General features: G+C 37.2%; 1 protein-coding gene across 2 annotated transcripts in view; it reads right to left on the reverse strand.

Annotated features, from left to right (window-relative positions):
• Positions 1–19,541, reverse strand: part of dnai3 (dynein axonemal intermediate chain 3) — a 43,806-nt gene extending 24,265 nt beyond the window's left edge. For both annotated transcript variants that reach the window (XM_072914726.1, XM_061976358.2), the window contains exons 1-11: positions 19,479–19,541; positions 17,608–17,695; positions 4,916–5,100; positions 4,565–4,669; positions 3,115–3,243; positions 2,838–3,037; positions 1,838–1,954; positions 1,365–1,561; positions 943–1,046; positions 262–351; positions 93–182 (exon numbers count right to left, since the gene is read on the reverse strand). In XM_072914726.1, the coding sequence (XP_072770827.1) occupies positions 93–182; positions 262–351; positions 943–1,046; positions 1,365–1,561; positions 1,838–1,954; positions 2,838–3,037; positions 3,115–3,243; positions 4,565–4,669; positions 4,916–5,100; positions 17,608–17,662 (1,272 nt within the window). In that variant the 5' untranslated portion in view covers positions 17,663–17,695; positions 19,479–19,541. The remainder of the gene's footprint in view (positions 1–92; positions 183–261; positions 352–942; positions 1,047–1,364; positions 1,562–1,837; positions 1,955–2,837; positions 3,038–3,114; positions 3,244–4,564; positions 4,670–4,915; positions 5,101–17,607; positions 17,696–19,478) is intronic.
• Between the last annotated feature and the right edge of the window lie 7 nt (positions 19,542–19,548).

Below are 19,548 nucleotides of genomic sequence, written 5' to 3' on the forward strand. Positions count from 1 at the left end.
GTCACACTAAATAATATACCTTTGCATTGTCATACTATAACATCATTGCAGAACACCATGCTGCTTATTAGTGGCAGGATATGGGTACTCACCAGCACGCCAGTTTTGACAGATTCAAGTTTAGCACCATGTGTGACCGGCATCAAACGTGCGACGTAAGCAGATATTTCCCACAACACGATCTAAAGCAAACACAGTTTGTTACTGTATTATGCTTTGGTTTAACAGAATATACCACACAATTGACGAATAAATAAGCACCTGGCCGTTCGAACAGCCACCAACAATAATATTTGGATCAGAGGGGCAGAACTCAAAGGTAAGAATGTCATCTGGGCACTCCAGCAGTATCTACAACACAGGATAAGTTCAAACAAGGCTTTTTCATGTACAGTAGTTTGCAGTTAATCTTTTTTAATTAAAAAAAAAAACCAAATAAAAATACAAGATTCTAGCTTGAAGGAGGATCTGGAGGGAGTACGGCTGTAATACAGAGCTGCTATTATTCAGCATCCCGTTGAAATACTTAGATGATGATTGTAATAATAATAGCAGCTGCACTACTGATAAACAGATATTTGTGTATTTTATAATTTAGAAATCATTGTGGTGTATTTTACAACTTGTGCTAATTTGATACAAGATTCAGCTGGAGATCAAATCCAAGCCATACATGGATTCCGAGAAGACATTAATAATGTTGAACTTGCTTTACTTTAGAAGGATTTGGTTGCACTCTTTGACAAACCCAGATAATGATCAAACATCTGTGATCAATCAATACAAGTCTCACATTTTGCCACAAAGCAAACCAAGAGCTTTAGAGGATTATATGGATTATGCAAAAAAAAAAATCAAAAAGTAAAATTTGTATTTAATAAACATGCAGTGTTTCAAATAAATAGAACAAACTTTCACTTTACAAAAGGTCATTTGCCATACTTTGATATGAGTGGGGTCAGAGAAGCTGTAAAACCCTATGAGAGGTCCGTTGGACATGGTCCACTTCTGCTTTTTCTTCTCTGCCAACGTTACAGCTATTACACCTAGAATATCAAAAACATGAACTTTAACCAAACGCAATTGAGTCCCAAAAGTATTGTTATAAATATTCACTAAAGAGTATATTTAATAAACTGCACTGGCTCGGTATTAAGATACTGGATGAATGTTTCTCGCTGTCATTGAATGAGGATAACTTGTACCAACAAGCACACATTGATCATCTATTCCAGTGTCAAAAAAAACATTCAGATCAGCATAAAACATTGTTTATTGACAATTAACATGTTTTATATTATTACGGTAAGACAATTTGTATACCTTACAATAGTAATAAGACTGGTGCCTTGACTGAGCTTTACCGTGGATGGTGGGATGCCAATGCATGCAGCTGATCCCCTTGTCCTGAGTGTACTTGTTGTCTGTAAAGGCCTGATAAAGCATCAAAACATCAGACAGCTTCCCAGTCCACTCAAAGTCCTCGTGGTCTGTCCCCAAAGCCATCCAGTCATCTTTAAACACATTCATAATATCCTCTTGCTGAAGAGCATGCAGAACCCTACAAAAAGGAAGATGTTTTTAGAAGCTGTGGTTTGTGGTCCACTAAAAAACAGAACATACAGGGCCTTCTATGGTCAGCACAAAGACACACAACCTAAAATACTTAAAACAACAACATACATCCAGTAATGTATTGAATAGTTATGTGAAACTCTTATGCTGATTCAGCTGTCATAAAGAATGGATCCCTTGAGTTGGCTTTTAGTCCTATTTATTAGAACGGTTTGATCAGTAGATGGTACTCAGGACACTGTATACTAATATTATGCTTTACCTGTTGGCCACCGTATTGCAGAAATCATTTATGCTTTTTGGATCCAGAGTCTTTTCCTTTTCCTTTTCGTTCAATTCTCCTGGTGTGTACTGTGTACAGCTATTCTTCATATACTTCCTAGAAAGTTCAGAAATATACCATTACCAAGGATGCTTCTGCAGTGTATTGAAGACAAAAGAAAAAAATGTTTGGCTTCTTCCCACCGCCAAAGCAATTGAGATTACCTTTTTTTAAATTGTAACAGTTTTTCTTAATGTGTATGACATTTTTATTCATGTAACTGTAACTTTTGCTTGCCAGATGTTTTTTAATCTCAATGGAACTTTCCTGGTTAACTAAAGGTTAAATAGAAATAAAATAAATAAAAAGACATGCACCTGGGGATATGCTAATTAGCAACACTAAATTGGCCCTAGTTTTTGAATGTGAGCATTGGCCATGCGATGAGCTGGCGACTTGTCCAGGGTGTACACTGCCTTCTGCCCAAGTGCAGCTCGATAGGCTTCTCCCGCAACCCTGAGAGGGACACGCGGTAGAAATTGGATGTATGAAACTGATGTGTGAGACTTGTTATACTGATTGCAAGTCTGGACCACGTGGTGGCTTAGTGGTTAGCACCATAGCCTCAGTCTTGAGATTTTGGGTCAAATCCCTTTTGGAATATTTCTATGTTCTGAGTTTATATTTTGCCCCGAGCGTGGCTTTTCTGCAGTAACTCTGGCTTCCTACCACATACCAAAAACATGCATGTTAGGTTACTCAAAAATCCACAGTAAATTGCTGATAGGTGTGAATGTGTTAGCGTATTGTTATTTGTCTACTGTATGTGTCTTATGACTGACTGGCTACCAGTCCAGGATGAACCCAAAACATCGCAGAGAGATTCCAGACTGACAAAAAAAAAACTACAGCTTACGCTTGACCCTAATAAGGGTGAGTGGTATCAAAATGGATGGATGTATGGATGGCTTGCTGGTTGTCATATGCTAGCAAACTGTACCATTGTGTCTGGGCACTGCTACTCTGGATATCAGGGATAGCCTGCACCGCACAGTCCCTCTGCATCAGCTTGATGTTGAATCGCCTGTCTGCGAAGGACACGCACTCCAAATTGCCATCCTTGGCATCTGCAACATTGCGGTCTGAAAAAGACACTGGCATTCCAAATTCTTTCCGAGCTCTGGAGAACTTGTACAGCAGCTAATGAGGAAGCCAGAAGAGAGGCGACTGAAAAAACTCCAAATGCTTAATGTGTTTTTTCATTTTTACTGCAGTACCTTTACTCTTGTTTCTCGAAGGGATTCCTCATCTATTTCCTTTTCACTACCGAGAGATACCCATTCCTTTGGTTCTGGGGTTTTAATGATATCGTTCACTGAATCTTCTTCAGGCTCAGATTCTGGGGGCTGTAGAATACACACACGACACACAACAAACATTTTTAGCATAATAACCAGTGACGTGCGGTCACTAGAGGCAGGTGAGGCAGGGCCTCACCTGCCATCATGGAAAGAAAAAAAAAGTTAAAAAAAAAATAAAAAATTAAATTGTTATATGTATCCAGTGATTATACTATAAAGTTATTTTCCATTTAACTTCACCAGTTTTAGATTATTTTTATTCAAAATCGCTGAATTTTCACATTTGCCGTTCAAATACTGAGAAGAGACGGTGCGGTGATCAGCAGCCAGTTGAGGCACGTCACTCAATTGTGCCTCACCATGGATTGCGGACTTGGCTAACTGCTGGCCTGCTGTGCAGTGAGATCGTATTGCTATATGAATTATATTATACATTTCCATGGTTTAGTTAGCTGAGGTATATAATGTACAGTGTATTTTGTCAACATCTGTATGTGTGCAACGTATATCTTGTGCTGTGCGATCATAAAACTGCTGCGAAGACGCACTGCTGAGGCTCGCGTAACCCCGCCTCCTGGTGCCAGTTAAGGCACCTCCGCCGCAGACTGCACCCCCCAACGGGAGCGCCACACTAACCAAAGCCCACACCCAAACCCTCCACGTGCAAGACCGAATCCACCCAAAATAAGTCACTTAACAAGAAGCCAAAAAGTGCACAAACAACATTGCTCGCGCCGGAGGAGCCGTGAACGACTGCAGGGACACAACATTAGGTACACCTGCAGACTGCAGCACAGATTTCATATTTCATTCATTCACAACTCCTCCAACACGAACACCACTGTTCCCGCACTTATAAGTACAGGTAAGACCATAATAACGTTTATTTTTTATTTTTATTAAATGTGCTTTTTTGTGTGCTACAGTTTGTATGTGTAAAGTTAAAGTAAAGTTAAAGTACCAATGATTGTCACACACACACACTAGGTGTGGTGAAATTTGTCCTCTGCATTTGACCCATCCTCTTGCTCACCCCCTGGGATGTGAGGGGAGCAGTGGGCAGCAGCGGCGCCGTCCCCGGGAATAATTGTTGGTGATTTAACCCCCAATTCCAACCCTTGATGCTGAGTGCCAAGCAGGGAAGAATGCTGGTATGAGCTTTTAAACATAACCCGTTAACTCTGCCAATCAAATGGTGAATAAGATACTCTTTAGGGTTCATATGTTTGTAAATCTGACTGTAATGAAGTCAGTGCCTCACCAGTCATGAACCTCACCGTACGTCACTGATAATAACTAAAACATTCTTTATACATTCCGTGTATAGGAAACCAAATATCAAATTCCCAGCAAAGTGTTTGCTTACATTGAGGATTTTTTCCTTTGCTTCTGGGGTTGTAACTAAGTAGAAGCATTGTCCATAAGTAAAGTCCCTGTCAAACACCAACAAAAGCTCACTCTCTGGATAATCCTGCCAAGAGAACAAAAATATATGTAAATACACGACACATCAATAATTACACCCAGGTATATTTTATAAACCAATGGCAATGCCCAAATTAGCCTGCATATTGCTTATCTAATCATCCAATACAAAATTGGGCTAAATATGTTATTTTCCACAGCCCTTCGCTTGTATCTGTGTACTTTCACAGCATCTGGGGGGTTTTTCCAGGTAATCCATAGTACAATAAAAAAAAAAAAAAAAAAGCTTTACCAGAATAATCTGCTTCACAGGGCTGAAATCAGACACTGCAGCTTTTGCCCTCATGTCTTCTATGATGTCATCTTTTTTCAGCAGCTTGTAAGGGTTCTCCCCTGTGACGTCCTCATCAGCACGGCAACCAAACAACTCCTGAGTGGCAGATGTCAACACCATGGGGATGATGTCCTCAGGGTGACCTTGAGGAGGGTTCAATCATGCTTTAAAAGGTTTGAAACAGTGCTTATTACATAACACTAGCAATTTATAGTTTTGTTGGTTTATTTGTCTTGGTTCTGGGTTACTCTTAGCATTGATTCTCTTCCATTTCCTTCACAAAACAATAACAGGCATATTAGCTTTCCAATATGCTGTTATTGTCTATAAGTCCCTGTCTAGCCCCGCACGCCGGTAACATCCGGTAGCAAGAACAACAATGGTGGATAATAGGGATGGGTGATATGGCCTAAAATATACATCCATCCATCCATCCATCCATTTTTTACCGCTTGTACCTTACGGGGTCGCGGGGGGTGCTGGAGCCTATCTCAGCTGCACACGGGCAGAAGGCGGGGTACACCCTGGACAAGCCGCCACCTACATCGAGATATATATTTCCGCCTCCTGCGGTAACGAGTTATTGCACAATATATATTATTTAGTATGTAAATGGTAATAGAAACATTTCAAAATGGGTTGCAAAGGCTCCTAATTTGGCTGCAGACCTATGTGGTAATATATTTTGTCATGTCATGTTCTATTATTTTCTCAAAACTATTATTAATCTACTTGCTAATTTACTGTTAACAGCTGATTACTTTTTCCTGTAACGTGGTTCTATGTACACTTCTGTAAAATATAATAAGTATTTATTATTCTGTTGTTTGGATACTTTATATTAGTTTTGGGCAAAATTAAACAATTGGGAATCACTCCAACACCATGTTACAGGGGCAGTATTGGCTATATGCTAATACTGAACATTTTAATTTTTAAGATCATTGAATGATGACATTTTTGACGCCAATTATAATCAGACAAAAACACAGGATGTCGGTGTAACAATATCAATTAAATATTTGCAATTATTTCCTACTATTGGCTTTGATTTTAATCATTTTTTGTTTGCCATTGAAGCCCTCCTGTGTACAGGGATTCATTTCCGAGTTTGTAAACAATAATAAAAACAACACATATATTTTTTTTGATAATGAAAAATATCGATCCAACCACTGTACTGTCAACCATATACTGATACTACAATTGCTATTGTTACTGTCAATATTTGCATCAATGTGCCCACCTTTGTTCACTGTCAAGAGCTCCAGCCTAGCGGTTAGCATATCTTCCTAAAGTGTGTAGTGTAACGTGCTTAGCTATTCCTTGTACTCCAGTAATTGATACTCGCAAGACACAGCTTTTTTGCCGCCATGGAGGCTAAGATTACTAACTTACTGGATAAGTGGCATTACACTGTGTAGGGACGTTAGCGAGAATGATACATTGCGTTGAGGACGCGTTCGTTTGCTTGTCGCCATCAAAAATGCTGGACCCAGCAAAAATTTGCAATCAACATGCATTATCACAATATTACGATAGTATTAAAAGCTCTATCGTTGGTCAAATGTATATCACTAATCGTATATTGTCTATACTATATCGTGCATACCTACAGAAAAACAGAACTATGTTTGTGCTATTACCACTATTGCAATAAAAATACTGTCAGGCATGACTCCCAGTCGACATGACTCGTAATTCTACACCAAAGTCAAGAGATTCCGATTTTTTGCATGCGTTTGCCATCATCATCATCTTAATAATAATAATAACTGGGATTTATATAGCGCTTTTCTGAGTACCCAAAGTCGCTTTACATGTAGAACTCATCATTCATTCACACCTGGTGGTGGTAAGCTACTTTCATAGCCACAGCTGCCCTGGGGTAGACTGACGGAAGCGTGGCTGCAATTTGCGCCAACGGCCCCTCCGACCACCACCTATCATTCATCATTCAATTCACCGGTGTGAGTGGCACCGGGGGCAAAGGGTGAAGTGTCCCGCCCAAGGACACAACGGCAGCGATTTTTTGGATGGTAAGAGGCAGGGAGCGAACCTGCAACCCTCAGGTTTCTGGCACGGTTGCTCTACCCACTACGCCATGCCGCCCCGGTATCTTCTAGTGTTTATTTTATGTGTAGCGGAAGACAACCGACTTTATGCGCATGCACTCTTTCTTCTATAGTTTTAGTGTGTTTGGTGGCTCTTTTTGTTTGTTTAGGCGTTGCATGTAGGTATGGTATATGTATCACATCGTTTTCACACAGTGATCCAGAAATCCACACAGAAACATGAACAGAAAATCTAAAAGGGCACTGCTGAAACAGGAAATGAAGCTGAAGGGAAGAAATGTGTACATGAATGAGCATCTCACAAAACCTAATGCTGAAATCGACAAGAAAGCACGTGACTTGAGAAAGCAGGGAAAAATTCTGGGAACTTGGAGCGCCAACTGTAAAATCTACATCAAGCTGAATGGAGGTCCATAAGCAAGAGTATTTGTTGTCCATGACATCAACAACCTGGACAAATATTGAAGTTGACACTGCTTCCGCAACGATGATGATAATGGAGTCTGACGGAAAACAAACACCTAAATTCAACACCAACACTACTATGTTCCAAGGAATCACTAAACAAGAAGAAGACCTAGATTCAGGAGCTCATCTACGTACAATTATAGAAATTATTGAAACAACATCAAATATTGTTGAACAAGAAAATATGGAACTGAAAAACTTCTGCAACAAAGACCATAAAAACAATTATATAGATACAGATACAAATGTTTTCTCCCACATCAGTAGTAATTTTTTTCACTATACAGATGAACAATATTATAAACAGCAACATTAAATATGATAACAAATTGTCAATTATTCATTTTAATAGCAGAACCTTGTACGCAAATTATAACAACATGAAGCCCTTTTTAGAACAAGTCAACAAACCCTTCAAAATGATCGCTGTCACAGAAAAATGGGTCGATGATAAAAAAGGAATATATTTTGATCTGGAAGGATATGAACAAAATTACATCAACAGAACCAACAAAAACAAAGGAGGAGTAGCTGTGTACGTGATGAAGAAACTGAACTACACAGTGGTAAAAAAAACAATGTAATTTGCTATTGATAATATCTTAGAATGCATAACCATTGAAATATGTCAGGAAAAAAGCAAAAACATATTCATCAGTTGTATATATAGATCATCATAGTCAAGTATTGAAACATTTGAAGACTGGATAAGGAAAAGGTTATGGACACTGGTCAAAAAGTATTTTTCTTATGTGGTGACTTCAATATTGACTTGAAGCCTAATAAGCAAAAGTCCATTGCTAACTTAAAATCACAAAGCCAAGCAGAATCACAGGAGATAATATATATATTATAATACCCTCGATTTTGATAATAACACTACTGTCCATTGTTACCCAAATAACAAGCCCTGGATCACCAGCCAGCTTAAGGTGCTGCTGAATAAAAAGAAGCTAGCCTTCAGATCCGGTGATCGGGACGAGTTGAGGAGGATTTAGTGGCAACTTAAAGTTCAGCTGCAAGAAGGGAAATATGCCTACAGGAGGAAGCTATAGGCTAAACTCCAACAGAACAACACTTGTGATGTGTGGAAAGGAATGAAAGCCATCACAGGCTTCAACAACAAAGCCAAACTGCTGGATGGGGGTGTAGATAGAGCCAACGAGCTGAATTTGTTTTTCCAATAGATTTAGCAATGCACCCCTTACTGGCCCTCTCCCACTACTCCTGTCCTCACACCTCCCCTGAACTTCAATACACAAACTCCTTCTCTGTTACCTGCCACCGCTGTTTCTTTTCCCCCCACTTCCACCCCCACTGAGAAAGCCAGCACGGTGTGTCTGACACCTGGACATGTAAGACGACAGCTGTAGAGAGTCAATCCAGCCAAGTCAGCAGGCCCTGACCGAGTCAACCCCTGGGTCCTGAAGACTTGCGCTGCTCAGCTAACTGAGATCCTGCACTTCACCTTCAACCTGAGTCTGAAGCTAGAACGGATACCAGTGCTATGGAAAACATCCTGCATAGTGCCGGTGCCCAAGAAGCCCATCCTATCGGGCTTGAACGACTTCAGACCTGTTGCCCTGACGTCCCAGGTCATGAAGGTCCTCGAGAGACTTGTGCTGGATCAGCTGAGACCCCTGGTGGCTCCTTCCCTGGATCCTCTACAGTTTGTATATCAGCCCCATGTAGGAGTGGATGATGCTGTTATCTACCTGCTGCATCATGCTCACTCTCACCTGGATGATGGGAAGGGCACTGTGAGGATCATGTTCTTTGATTTCTCCAGTGCCTTTAACACCATTCAGCCAATTCTGATGAGTGACAAGTTGCTCAGGATGGGTGTCAGTTCAACCATTGTCTCCTGGATCACTGATTACTTGTCTGACATGCCCCAGTTTGTGCGACTGGGGAGCTCCCTGTCGGATACTGTGGTCAGTGGTGTAGGTGCTCCACAGGGGACCGTCCTGTCTCCTTTCCTGTTCACCCTGCACACCTCATACTTCCAGTACAGTTCCAGGTCCTGCCATCTGCAGAAATACTCTGACGACTCTGCTGTGGTCGGGTGTATCAGAGAGGGACAGGAATTGGAGTACAGGACACTGATCGCTGACTTTGTGGAGTGGTCTCAGCCGAACCATCTGGTCCTTAATGTGGACAAGACCAAGGAGCTGGTCATCGACTTCAGGAAAAGAGTGACCCCGGTGGAGCCCATCAAGATCCAGGGCCGGGAGGTGGCAGTAGTGGGGCAGTATAAGTACCTGGGAGTCCATTTGAACAGCAGACTGGACTGGAAGGACAACTGCAAAGCTGTTTACAAGAAGGGCATGAGCAGACTCTTTTTTTCTGAGGAAGCTTAGGTCCTTTAATGTGTGCAGCAAACTGTTGGAGATATTTTATCAGTCTGTTGTGGCCAGTGCCCTGTACTTTGCAGTGGTTTGTTGGGGGCGCAGCACCAGCAAAAGGGACTCAAACCGGATTGATAAACTGATCCGGAAAGCCGGCCAAACTATTGGCACGCAGTTGGAGGTGTTTGTGTCAGTGAGGGACAGGAGGACACTGGACAAACTGCTGGCCATCATGGACAATCCTGCTCACCCACTCCACCTGACAATTAAGGGACAGCGGAGCTCATACTCCAACAGGCTCCTTCAGCTTCCTTCCCGCACTGTGCGATTCAAGAACTCCTTCATTCCGCACTCCATCCAGCTATATAATCACTCGCCATACAGCAATAGATGATATCCGTCTATTACCTGACACCTGACATGTCAGCTACTTCTCTTTGTTTTTAATGTTTATTTTCTATTTTCTGCTGGATCTACTCTCTATTTTATGCTGCTGCTGTCACATATACATTATTTATTATTATTATTGTCTATTGTGAGCGAACTGTGGTGCTGAATTTCCCCCAGGGATCAATAAAGTACTTTCTATTCTATTCTATACTGTAATATTGTACATGGTCATTGGTATATATTGTATATATGTTATAGACATAATATAATATATCTGTATATATAATATACTGTACACATATTATGTATATATTCGTATATGTTATGTTATATTTTATATCGCTATATTTAGTCTATTTATACCTGCATTGTCCTTTCCATCCTTACACTTTCCATCATTGTAACTGAGCTACTGTGTTGAACAATTTCCCTTGTGGGTCATTAAAGTTTGTCTAAGTCTAAGTGCCATCCATCCATTTGCTACCGCTTGTCCCTATCTCGGCTGCATTCGGGCGGAAGGAGGAGTACACCCTGGACAAGTCGCAGGGCCAACACAGATAGACAGACAACATTCACACTCACATTCACACACTCTGGCCAATTTAGTGTTGCCAATCAACCTATCCCCGGGGTACATGTCTTTGGAAGTGGGAAGAAGCCGGAGTGCCCAGAGGCAACCCACACAATCACAGGGAGAACATGCAAACTCCACACAGAAATACCCCGAGCCCGGGGATCGAACCCACGACATTTGTATTGTGAGGCACATGTACTAACCTATGTTTCACCGTACCGTGCTGCCCACACACACTACAAATGGTCTACTTATACCTGACATTAGTGATCATCTGCGAGTTTTGTCAATATATGATGTAAAAAAAAAGGAGAGGAACATGGATGACAAACATACATTTCGAAAACTATGCACAGAGAAGAGTATGATTGCCTTCAAAAATTTGCTACAAAAGCAAAATTGGGACAATGTGTACAATGAAAATTATGTTGATGAAGCATATGAAACATTTTTAAACATGTTCATAATACTCTATGACAAACATTGTCCATAGAAACAACTCAGTAGAAATCAGAAAAAGAACAATCAACCACGGATGACAAAATGATTAAAAAATACTTGTAATAAGAAGAATACATTATATAGAAAATGTATAACACAAAGAACTACAGAGACAGAAAATAAGTACCAAAAGTATAAAAACAACCTAACTAAAATACTACAAATATTCTGAATATAATATTACAGTCAATTATTAGACAGGAACAAAAACAATATGAGAGCAACATGGGACATCCTCAAAAGCATTATTAAAAATGGCACTAAGAGAAGTATTGGAAGTAATCTCCCAATACTTCTCAGACGCAAACATAAATAATGACAACATGAAGGAAGTAGTTGAAAGCTTTAATAATTACTTTGTAAATATTATACCAAAATTGGAGGAGAGGATTCCAAACCCAGTTTCAACTGAGGACTTCAATGACACCATAGATAGAAATCCCAACTCATTGTTCCTCAACAAAGTGACACAAGAGGAAATAAGTTAAAATCGTTAACAAATGCAAATCTGAGACTTCAATCGATTGTAATGGAATTGATATGGAAACGATAAAAACAAGTTATTGAAGAGATCGCAGGACCATTAATGTACAGTATATTAGTAACCTATCATTTCAAACAGGCAAATTCCCAAACAAAATGAAAATAGCTAAAGTTGTATCAATTTAAAAGGCTGGGCCCAAACACTAATTTACAAATTATAGACCTGTTTCTTTACTTCCAAAATTTTTAAAATCATTGAACCACTGTTCAATAACAGATTGGAGAGTTTCATAAACAAATATAGAATACTCGCTGAGAACCAATATGGATGCTGCGCTAATATTTTAACTTCAATGGCGTTAATCACAATAGATAGTAAAAAATGTGCAGCAGCAGTGTTTATGGATCAAACTAAAGCATTTGACACAATTAATGACAATATTTTAATAAAACAAGTAGAACGGTACGGCATCAGAGGGTTGGTCTTAAACTGTATTAGAAGCTACATAAACAGGAAACAATACGTGAAGCTAGGCGAAAAAAAATCTACAACACTACATATATCCTGTGGTGTACCACAGGGATCAATACTGGGACCAAAAGTGTTTAATTTTGTATAAATGACATTTGTGAAGTCACAAAAGACTTTTAGTATTATTCGCGGACGATACAACAGCGTTTTGTTCAAGAGAGAACACACAGAAGCTAATACAAATAATAACAGAAGAAATGAACACATTAAAAAGATGGTTTGACAAAAAACAGACTACCCTTAATCAAACCTCAGTAAAACTAAAATAATGCTGTTCGATACCAGTAGAAGGGAAAGTCAAACACAAATAGACGGAAAATACATTTTAGAAACCAAATTTCTAGGTATAATGATTGATGATAAAATGAACTGGAAATCTCCTATAAAAATATACAACATAAGGTGGCAAGAAACATGTCAATAATGAATAAAGCTAAATATGCATTGGACCAAAAAAAACCTCCATATTCTCTACTGCTCGCTAGTGTTATCATATCTGAGTTACTGTGCAGAAATATGGGGAAATAACTACAAAAGTACACTTCATTCATTAATAACTGTGTTAGCAAAAAGATCAGTGAGGATTTGGAGTTGGATATAGAGAACATTCAAACACTTTATGTATTGAATCGAAAATATTGAAATTCCATGACATAGTGAATTTGCAAACAGCTAAAATTATGCATAAAGCAAGCTAGAACCTGCTACTGAAGAACATACAACAGTTATTCTCAACACAAAAGAATAAATATGACCTTAGAGAAAAATTGTATTTAAAACATTTGTATGCATGTACAACACTTGAGAGGTTTAGTATATTAGCATGTGTAATTAAATTATGTAATGTATTTAGCAAAGAAATCAAACATTGTACTAATATGATCCTATTCAAGAAACTATTCAAAATTAAAGTGTTTAAAAAGTACAAAGAAGAAGAACCATGACAAACATTCTGAATTTATTGATAATATTATTTATCTCACCCTATGAAATACAACTGACTTCACTAAATATTTATTTATTTTTCAATGTTATTACTTATGGAGTATAATGTGAATAAATTGAGAACAGGAAGTGAACAAAAGTGTTAGCAACTGCTATGTAAAGGAAAATGGGAAGAAATAAATAAGCTCTGCTTCTTCCTACTTCTTTTCGAACATTTTGAAAAGAAAGAACGGAAATTATGATATATCATGTTGTATGCATGCATTTTGGAAATAAATTCAAACTCAACTCAACTCAACTGATGCAGAGAGGGCCCAAGTCCTTATTCACATGTGAATGGCGGTCTTTGTCTTCATGTGTCAGCACTCAGGCTGTCTTCAAATAGTCGAAAATTTGACGATTCGATTTGATTTGATTTCTCTTAAAAAAAAACCTGCCTTAGATTTGACTGATTGCCGACTATGGCCAAAAGCTAACGGATCACATTCAACTATGAAAATCTTTAGTTGAAGACAGCCCTCGTCAGCACTGTGATTGGTCAATTGTCTAGAGTGTGTCTACACCGCTCAACCTCAGCTAGGCTAGGCTTCAGTTATATAAATAACGGATGGATAATTTATTTGCAAGGTTGTGTTATGGTCTTTGGATAAATATATGTCCGGAATATTCAATATAAGGTAAACATCAGTGAATTTAGCCAGTTTGTAGAGAAAATACCTACAAATCAGTGGTTTTGAAATGCTGATGGAAAAAGCGACAAACTGACACCATGATCTGACCTCTCGATGTACAACACACCATAAATGAGAATTTGAACCTGACTTGTCAAGTGAAGTTCACACAAAAGACAAGCCTGACAGCAGACAGACCGTGAAAAGTTTCTTGACCCAGCTTTCCAGATCAAATAATCAACAACGCCTCTCTCTTAAGGCAAGCCCACCCTTTAGGGCAGGGGTCCCCAAACTACAGCCGCGTCCAAAATCAGGCCCGCGTGAAGTCCCAAGTATTAAAAATAAAAAAATAAAAATATATTTATTTTTTTCTGTCTTTTCTTATCCACTTTGTACCGCTTGCTACTCACAGTGTCTCCTAGCCGCATAGGCAAATCATATTGCATTTTCTCATCGATAACGTGACATCATCGTGCGCGTGGAAAGTGCGCTATATATATATATATATATATATATATACATATATATATATATATATATATATATATGTATATATATATATATATATATATATATATATATATATATATTAGGGGTGTGGGAAAAAATCGATTTGAATTCGAATCGCGATTCTCACGTTGTACGATTCATAATCGATTCTAATTTTTTTTAAATCGATTTTTTTTAAATTAATTTTTTTTTTTTTTTTTTTTAATTTATTTATTTATAAATCCAACAAAACAATACACAGCAATACCATAACAATGCAATCCAATTCCAAAACCAAACCCGACCCAGCAACACTCAGAACTGCAATAAACAGAGCAATTGAACAAACACGACACAGAACAAACCAAAAGTAGTGTAACAAAAATTTATATTATCAACGACAGTATCAATATTAGTTACAATTTCAACATAGCAGTGATTAAAAATCCCTCATTGACATTATCATTAGACATTTATAAAAAATAAAAAAAAATTAACAATAGTGTCACAGTGGCTTACACTTGCATCGCATCTCATAAGCCAATATAAGTCCAATATTTTCACAAAGATAAAGTAAGTCATATTTTTGGTTAATTTAATAGTTAAAAACAAATTTACATTATTGCAATCAGTTGATAAAACATTGTCCTTTACAATTATAAAAGCTTTTTTACAAAAATCTACTATGCTTGCATGTCAGCAAACTGGGGATCCTGCTGAAATCCTATGTATTGAATGAATAGAGAATAGTTTTGAATCGGGAAAAAAATCGTTTTTGAATCGAGAATTGTGTTGAATTGAAAAAAAAATCGATTTTGAATCGAATCGTGACCCCAAGAATCGATATTGAATTGAATCGTGGGACACCCAAAGATTCACAGCCCTAATATATATATATATATATATATATATATATATAGCCTGGCCCCCGGGAATTTTTTTCAACCCAATGCAGCCCCTGAGTCAAAAAGTTTGGGGACCCCTGCTTTATGGTGTACCAGAATTACAACATCATGGGCGAAACATCTTTGTTAATAGTCTGCATCCAGTTTCTACACACCTGAACAGAAAGTAGCCTATTTATCTGTTAACATGTAAAAACTTGTGCTGTCAAATGATTACATTTTTCAGTCAGATGAATTACCCTTTTGAATTTGGATTTATTATGATTCATCACAGGCTTGCATAATTTTAATTAACTTAAAAAAAAAATATTTTGACACAAATGCAATTTTATTGTCAAGAATATATACAGGATTTTTTTGTAATGTTTAACTTGAATGTGATGTCATTTATTTGTTCAAAACTTGCTTACAGTTTTATCTAAAGTCCAGTTGGGGTTTTCAATATAAACTAAAATGTGTCAGTGTTCAAAGTCATTTTGCTTACCTTTGCACTGACATATGCATTGACCTGATCACTGACAGACAGTAAGACAACACACAGGTAACCATCCCCAGTTAGATAAAGGAGCATGTGCAATGCTATCATTTTGGTAATGAACTACAAGAGTTAACTTGTTATTTTTGACAGCAGTAGTAAAAACATGCTTAAATTTCGATACCATGGTGACCAAAATTACATGCACTCACTTTCTCAATGCAATATTGTTTTCTTCATACATAACCCTTGTATAAAGGAATGCTCAGCCTAGAACCATCTATCGTAAACATGGTGCTGTGTAATGACAGTTTTGATCCTGCCTGCGGTCTCTCTTTTCAAAATCTACCCACAAGGTTGCCGAAGAGAATGCTGGAATACAGCTTAAGTAAACCCACTTCCCAGCTGGGTGTGTCACCCTCTCCCACTCGACTCATTTAGGCTTCACACCAAAATCATTGTAGTGGAAATTCCCACACACAACTATGGTGATGAATTCAAGGGGAATATTTGTCTGAGAATCAAAGAAAACAGTATGTCCCATAACGCAGAATAGTATAATTAAAATGCATTTGTACATCAAGTCTCAGTACAACATTCTAATGTCTAAGGATGCTTTCCTCTTGTGTACTCTTGAGTCATGAACAGTAAAGTGGATGGCCATATCTTTAAAATCTATCTGGAATGCTGCCTGAAAATAGTTATTTTGGTTGATTAGCCAAAGACAGAAAATACTCACAAGAGCAACAGCCAATCAATTCTAAAAATATGTATTTTTTAAATATTTTTTGATACAAGGGATTTCCACTGAATATGAACATGTTGAATTCACATATATAATGAATATTTATCAAAAGTGTGTAAAATATTAAAAAATTGACATATTTAGAACAAAATTGTTGCTATAATCTAAATGCAGTGAGACAATAAGAAAATATGAGCAGAAAACACTTTTTGAGAATTGAAGGATGTCCCAACCTTATTATACTCTGAGGCAAAGCTCAATGTGCCTCACTTTTAAAACCCCTAACTTAATGGTTTTCATATTTTTACCGCAAGAGAAAGGTAGTTGATGTAATATTTTTGGGGGTATTCATGTTAAATGATTTATAATCATTAGTTATTGAAAATACATTCTCCTTGTAATGAAGCGATTCTAATCCTGTTGACCCCTAAACCCATTAATTTCAACTCAGCTAAGAACCAATGACCATTTGACCAAAAGTTTGTTGCATGTTCAAAGTAAACCTGCAATGGTAAGTACTAAGTATGTCCAAAGGCTATGCAACAAAATTCCCCAGAAAATATCAACAAAATTAATATTAACAAACACTCAAAAATATTGTGTTTTCTCATTAGTTTCTGGAACGTCAATGTTTCAAAGGCTGTTTTTTTTTTTTAATCATAATGCATTATGCAGTAAGAATGCAGAATACAACTGATTAAAATGCAATCGATAAGTACGGCAACTCATCATTTTAAAGTAAAATACAGCAGTTTCTACAAATATTGTATTTTATTCTTTATTTTTTCATTTTATTTTTATTGACATCCAGCATCAGACATTCCTATCCATTACATCATATTCACATAAATCATATATCTATTGTCTGCCCTAAATGTCAAAATATTTTTGTTTATATCCCACCCATACCACCCCCCCACCCCCCAAAAAAAGAAAGAAACAACAAATATTGTATTTGTATGTTGACATTTCGAAGCATATCTATCAATGATGCATTTACAGTAACATTAAAAAAGTCATTTCATTACAATAAATGGCATTACACCCACCTTGGTCATTGCTCTTGCTGCCTGTACTGTTGGCTGAACTTGTTTTAGATGGCATGCTTGATTTTGTGATGGTTCATCAGCTCCAACCCTGTAAAAATAATAATCATAGTTATCAACAAAACGAAGTGTACCTGGGTTTTTAACACCCCAAGTGGCACTGTAAGCCATTTTCTATGCAAGTGGTGACATCTTGTGGCAAAATAGAATAGTCGTTATTTGTTTTCAATCAAAAAGTCTCAAATGTGGCTATAATAAAAGTAAATGACTAAATACCATTTATACTCATTTAATTCCATTAAATACATATACATAGAGTGGTAAAGGTTAATTTTGTTTCATACTTTACAATTTACTTTGAAAACAAGACATCCCAGCAGGCATACGACATTGATACAACGTTGATTACATATTCATGTCCTTTAAAACTGACTTTGAAACAACGTTGCAAAATAGTTGTATTTGTAAATTGAGACAACGTTGATGTCCAACGTTGGATCCACGTTGGTGGTTGGGAAATAACCAAATTTCAATGGTCAAATCAACGTCAGAACTCAACATTGATTAAGTTGTCAAAAAGCATATTGTTTTAATGTTATGTTTGAGTTGCTCAACATCAAGACCTAATTCAACAAGTACTCAATGTTGTTTTAATGTCTTGTGCCTGCTTGGATGACACTTGCCCAATTCAACATGCCAGAAAAGGAGTAGGAAGAAGCATATCTTATTTAACCCTAACATTTCTTATGTCTCAACAATTATGTCTTAAAATTATTCACACATTGCCATTTTCTAATTGGGAGACAACAAAATGAGTAATACTAGACATATAAATTATTCAGCGTAGTTTAGAAATAGAATGTGGAAGAAATCTATCAGTAATGAAAGAAAAGGAAAGTCTAAAGTGTACAAATGTTAAAGAAAAATTAAGAATAATGAATAACAAAATGAAAAGACAGTTTAATAGTTCGACAAATTGATCTATATAGAAAGTATTTTATCAAATTAAACCAGGGTGTCCGAACTTTTTCCAGTGAGGGCCACATACAAAAAAATGAAAGGATGTTGGTGCCAATGTGATACATTTTGTACATTAAAGATAGTAAAACCAATACAGTGTAGATCAATCAATATATGGTAAATTATCTGAACAAAAACATCCACATCATAGCTTTGTGTTACAGGTAAAAAAGCTGTATCTATATCATTCTTTACTTTAGCACGCTCAAAAACTTGAATATATGTGTACATGTTTACCATGACAGCTCACACAGAAATAATAAAATACCACATTTAAGGCACAGATGTAGGTTGTCGGCAATTTGAGTTTTCAGGTTCCATATTTGAGAGGATTTGGGCCAAATAAATTTTTTGTTTAATGTTCTTATCTGGGATGTGTTTATTTTGTCTTTAGAGTATATTGTGGGCCTATAAAAAATGCATTGCAGGCCGCAAATGGCCCTCAGGCCGTACTTTGAACACCACTGATTTAAACTGTAGTTTAGCCTATACTCAAAAGTTAAAAGTAAACTCGCTTTTTCAAAGAAATTAGCAATTTAGCAAAAAAAAACTCCCTGTATGCGTTAGACCAAAACACAATGTTAAAAAAGTAATGAAATAAATGACCAAAACAACATACTACTACAACGAATAAGATATTATATCATAGTGCAATCATTTGAATGCGGCAAAAAATGTTAAACGTTAGCTTAAAAAGGAATCGACGACACGTGTTTGCTGAGGACGGAAACGTGATGTATTGTCTTTCGGCATGCTGATGTATTATTATTTTTTAACATGCTGATATATTTTTCAAAGAACATTTTTTAATTGTTACTACTGATATCTGTATAAAAGGGAAATATAAACATCACCGGTATTTGTATCCTCTTCACAAGCATCAACTCCTTTTTTTTTTTAACAAGACTGTTGTTTGGTTGCCAG

This window comes from Nerophis lumbriciformis, linkage group LG14 (assembly GCF_033978685.3).
Source record: "Nerophis lumbriciformis linkage group LG14, RoL_Nlum_v2.1, whole genome shotgun sequence".
NCBI lineage: Eukaryota > Metazoa > Chordata > Actinopteri > Syngnathiformes > Syngnathidae > Nerophis > Nerophis lumbriciformis.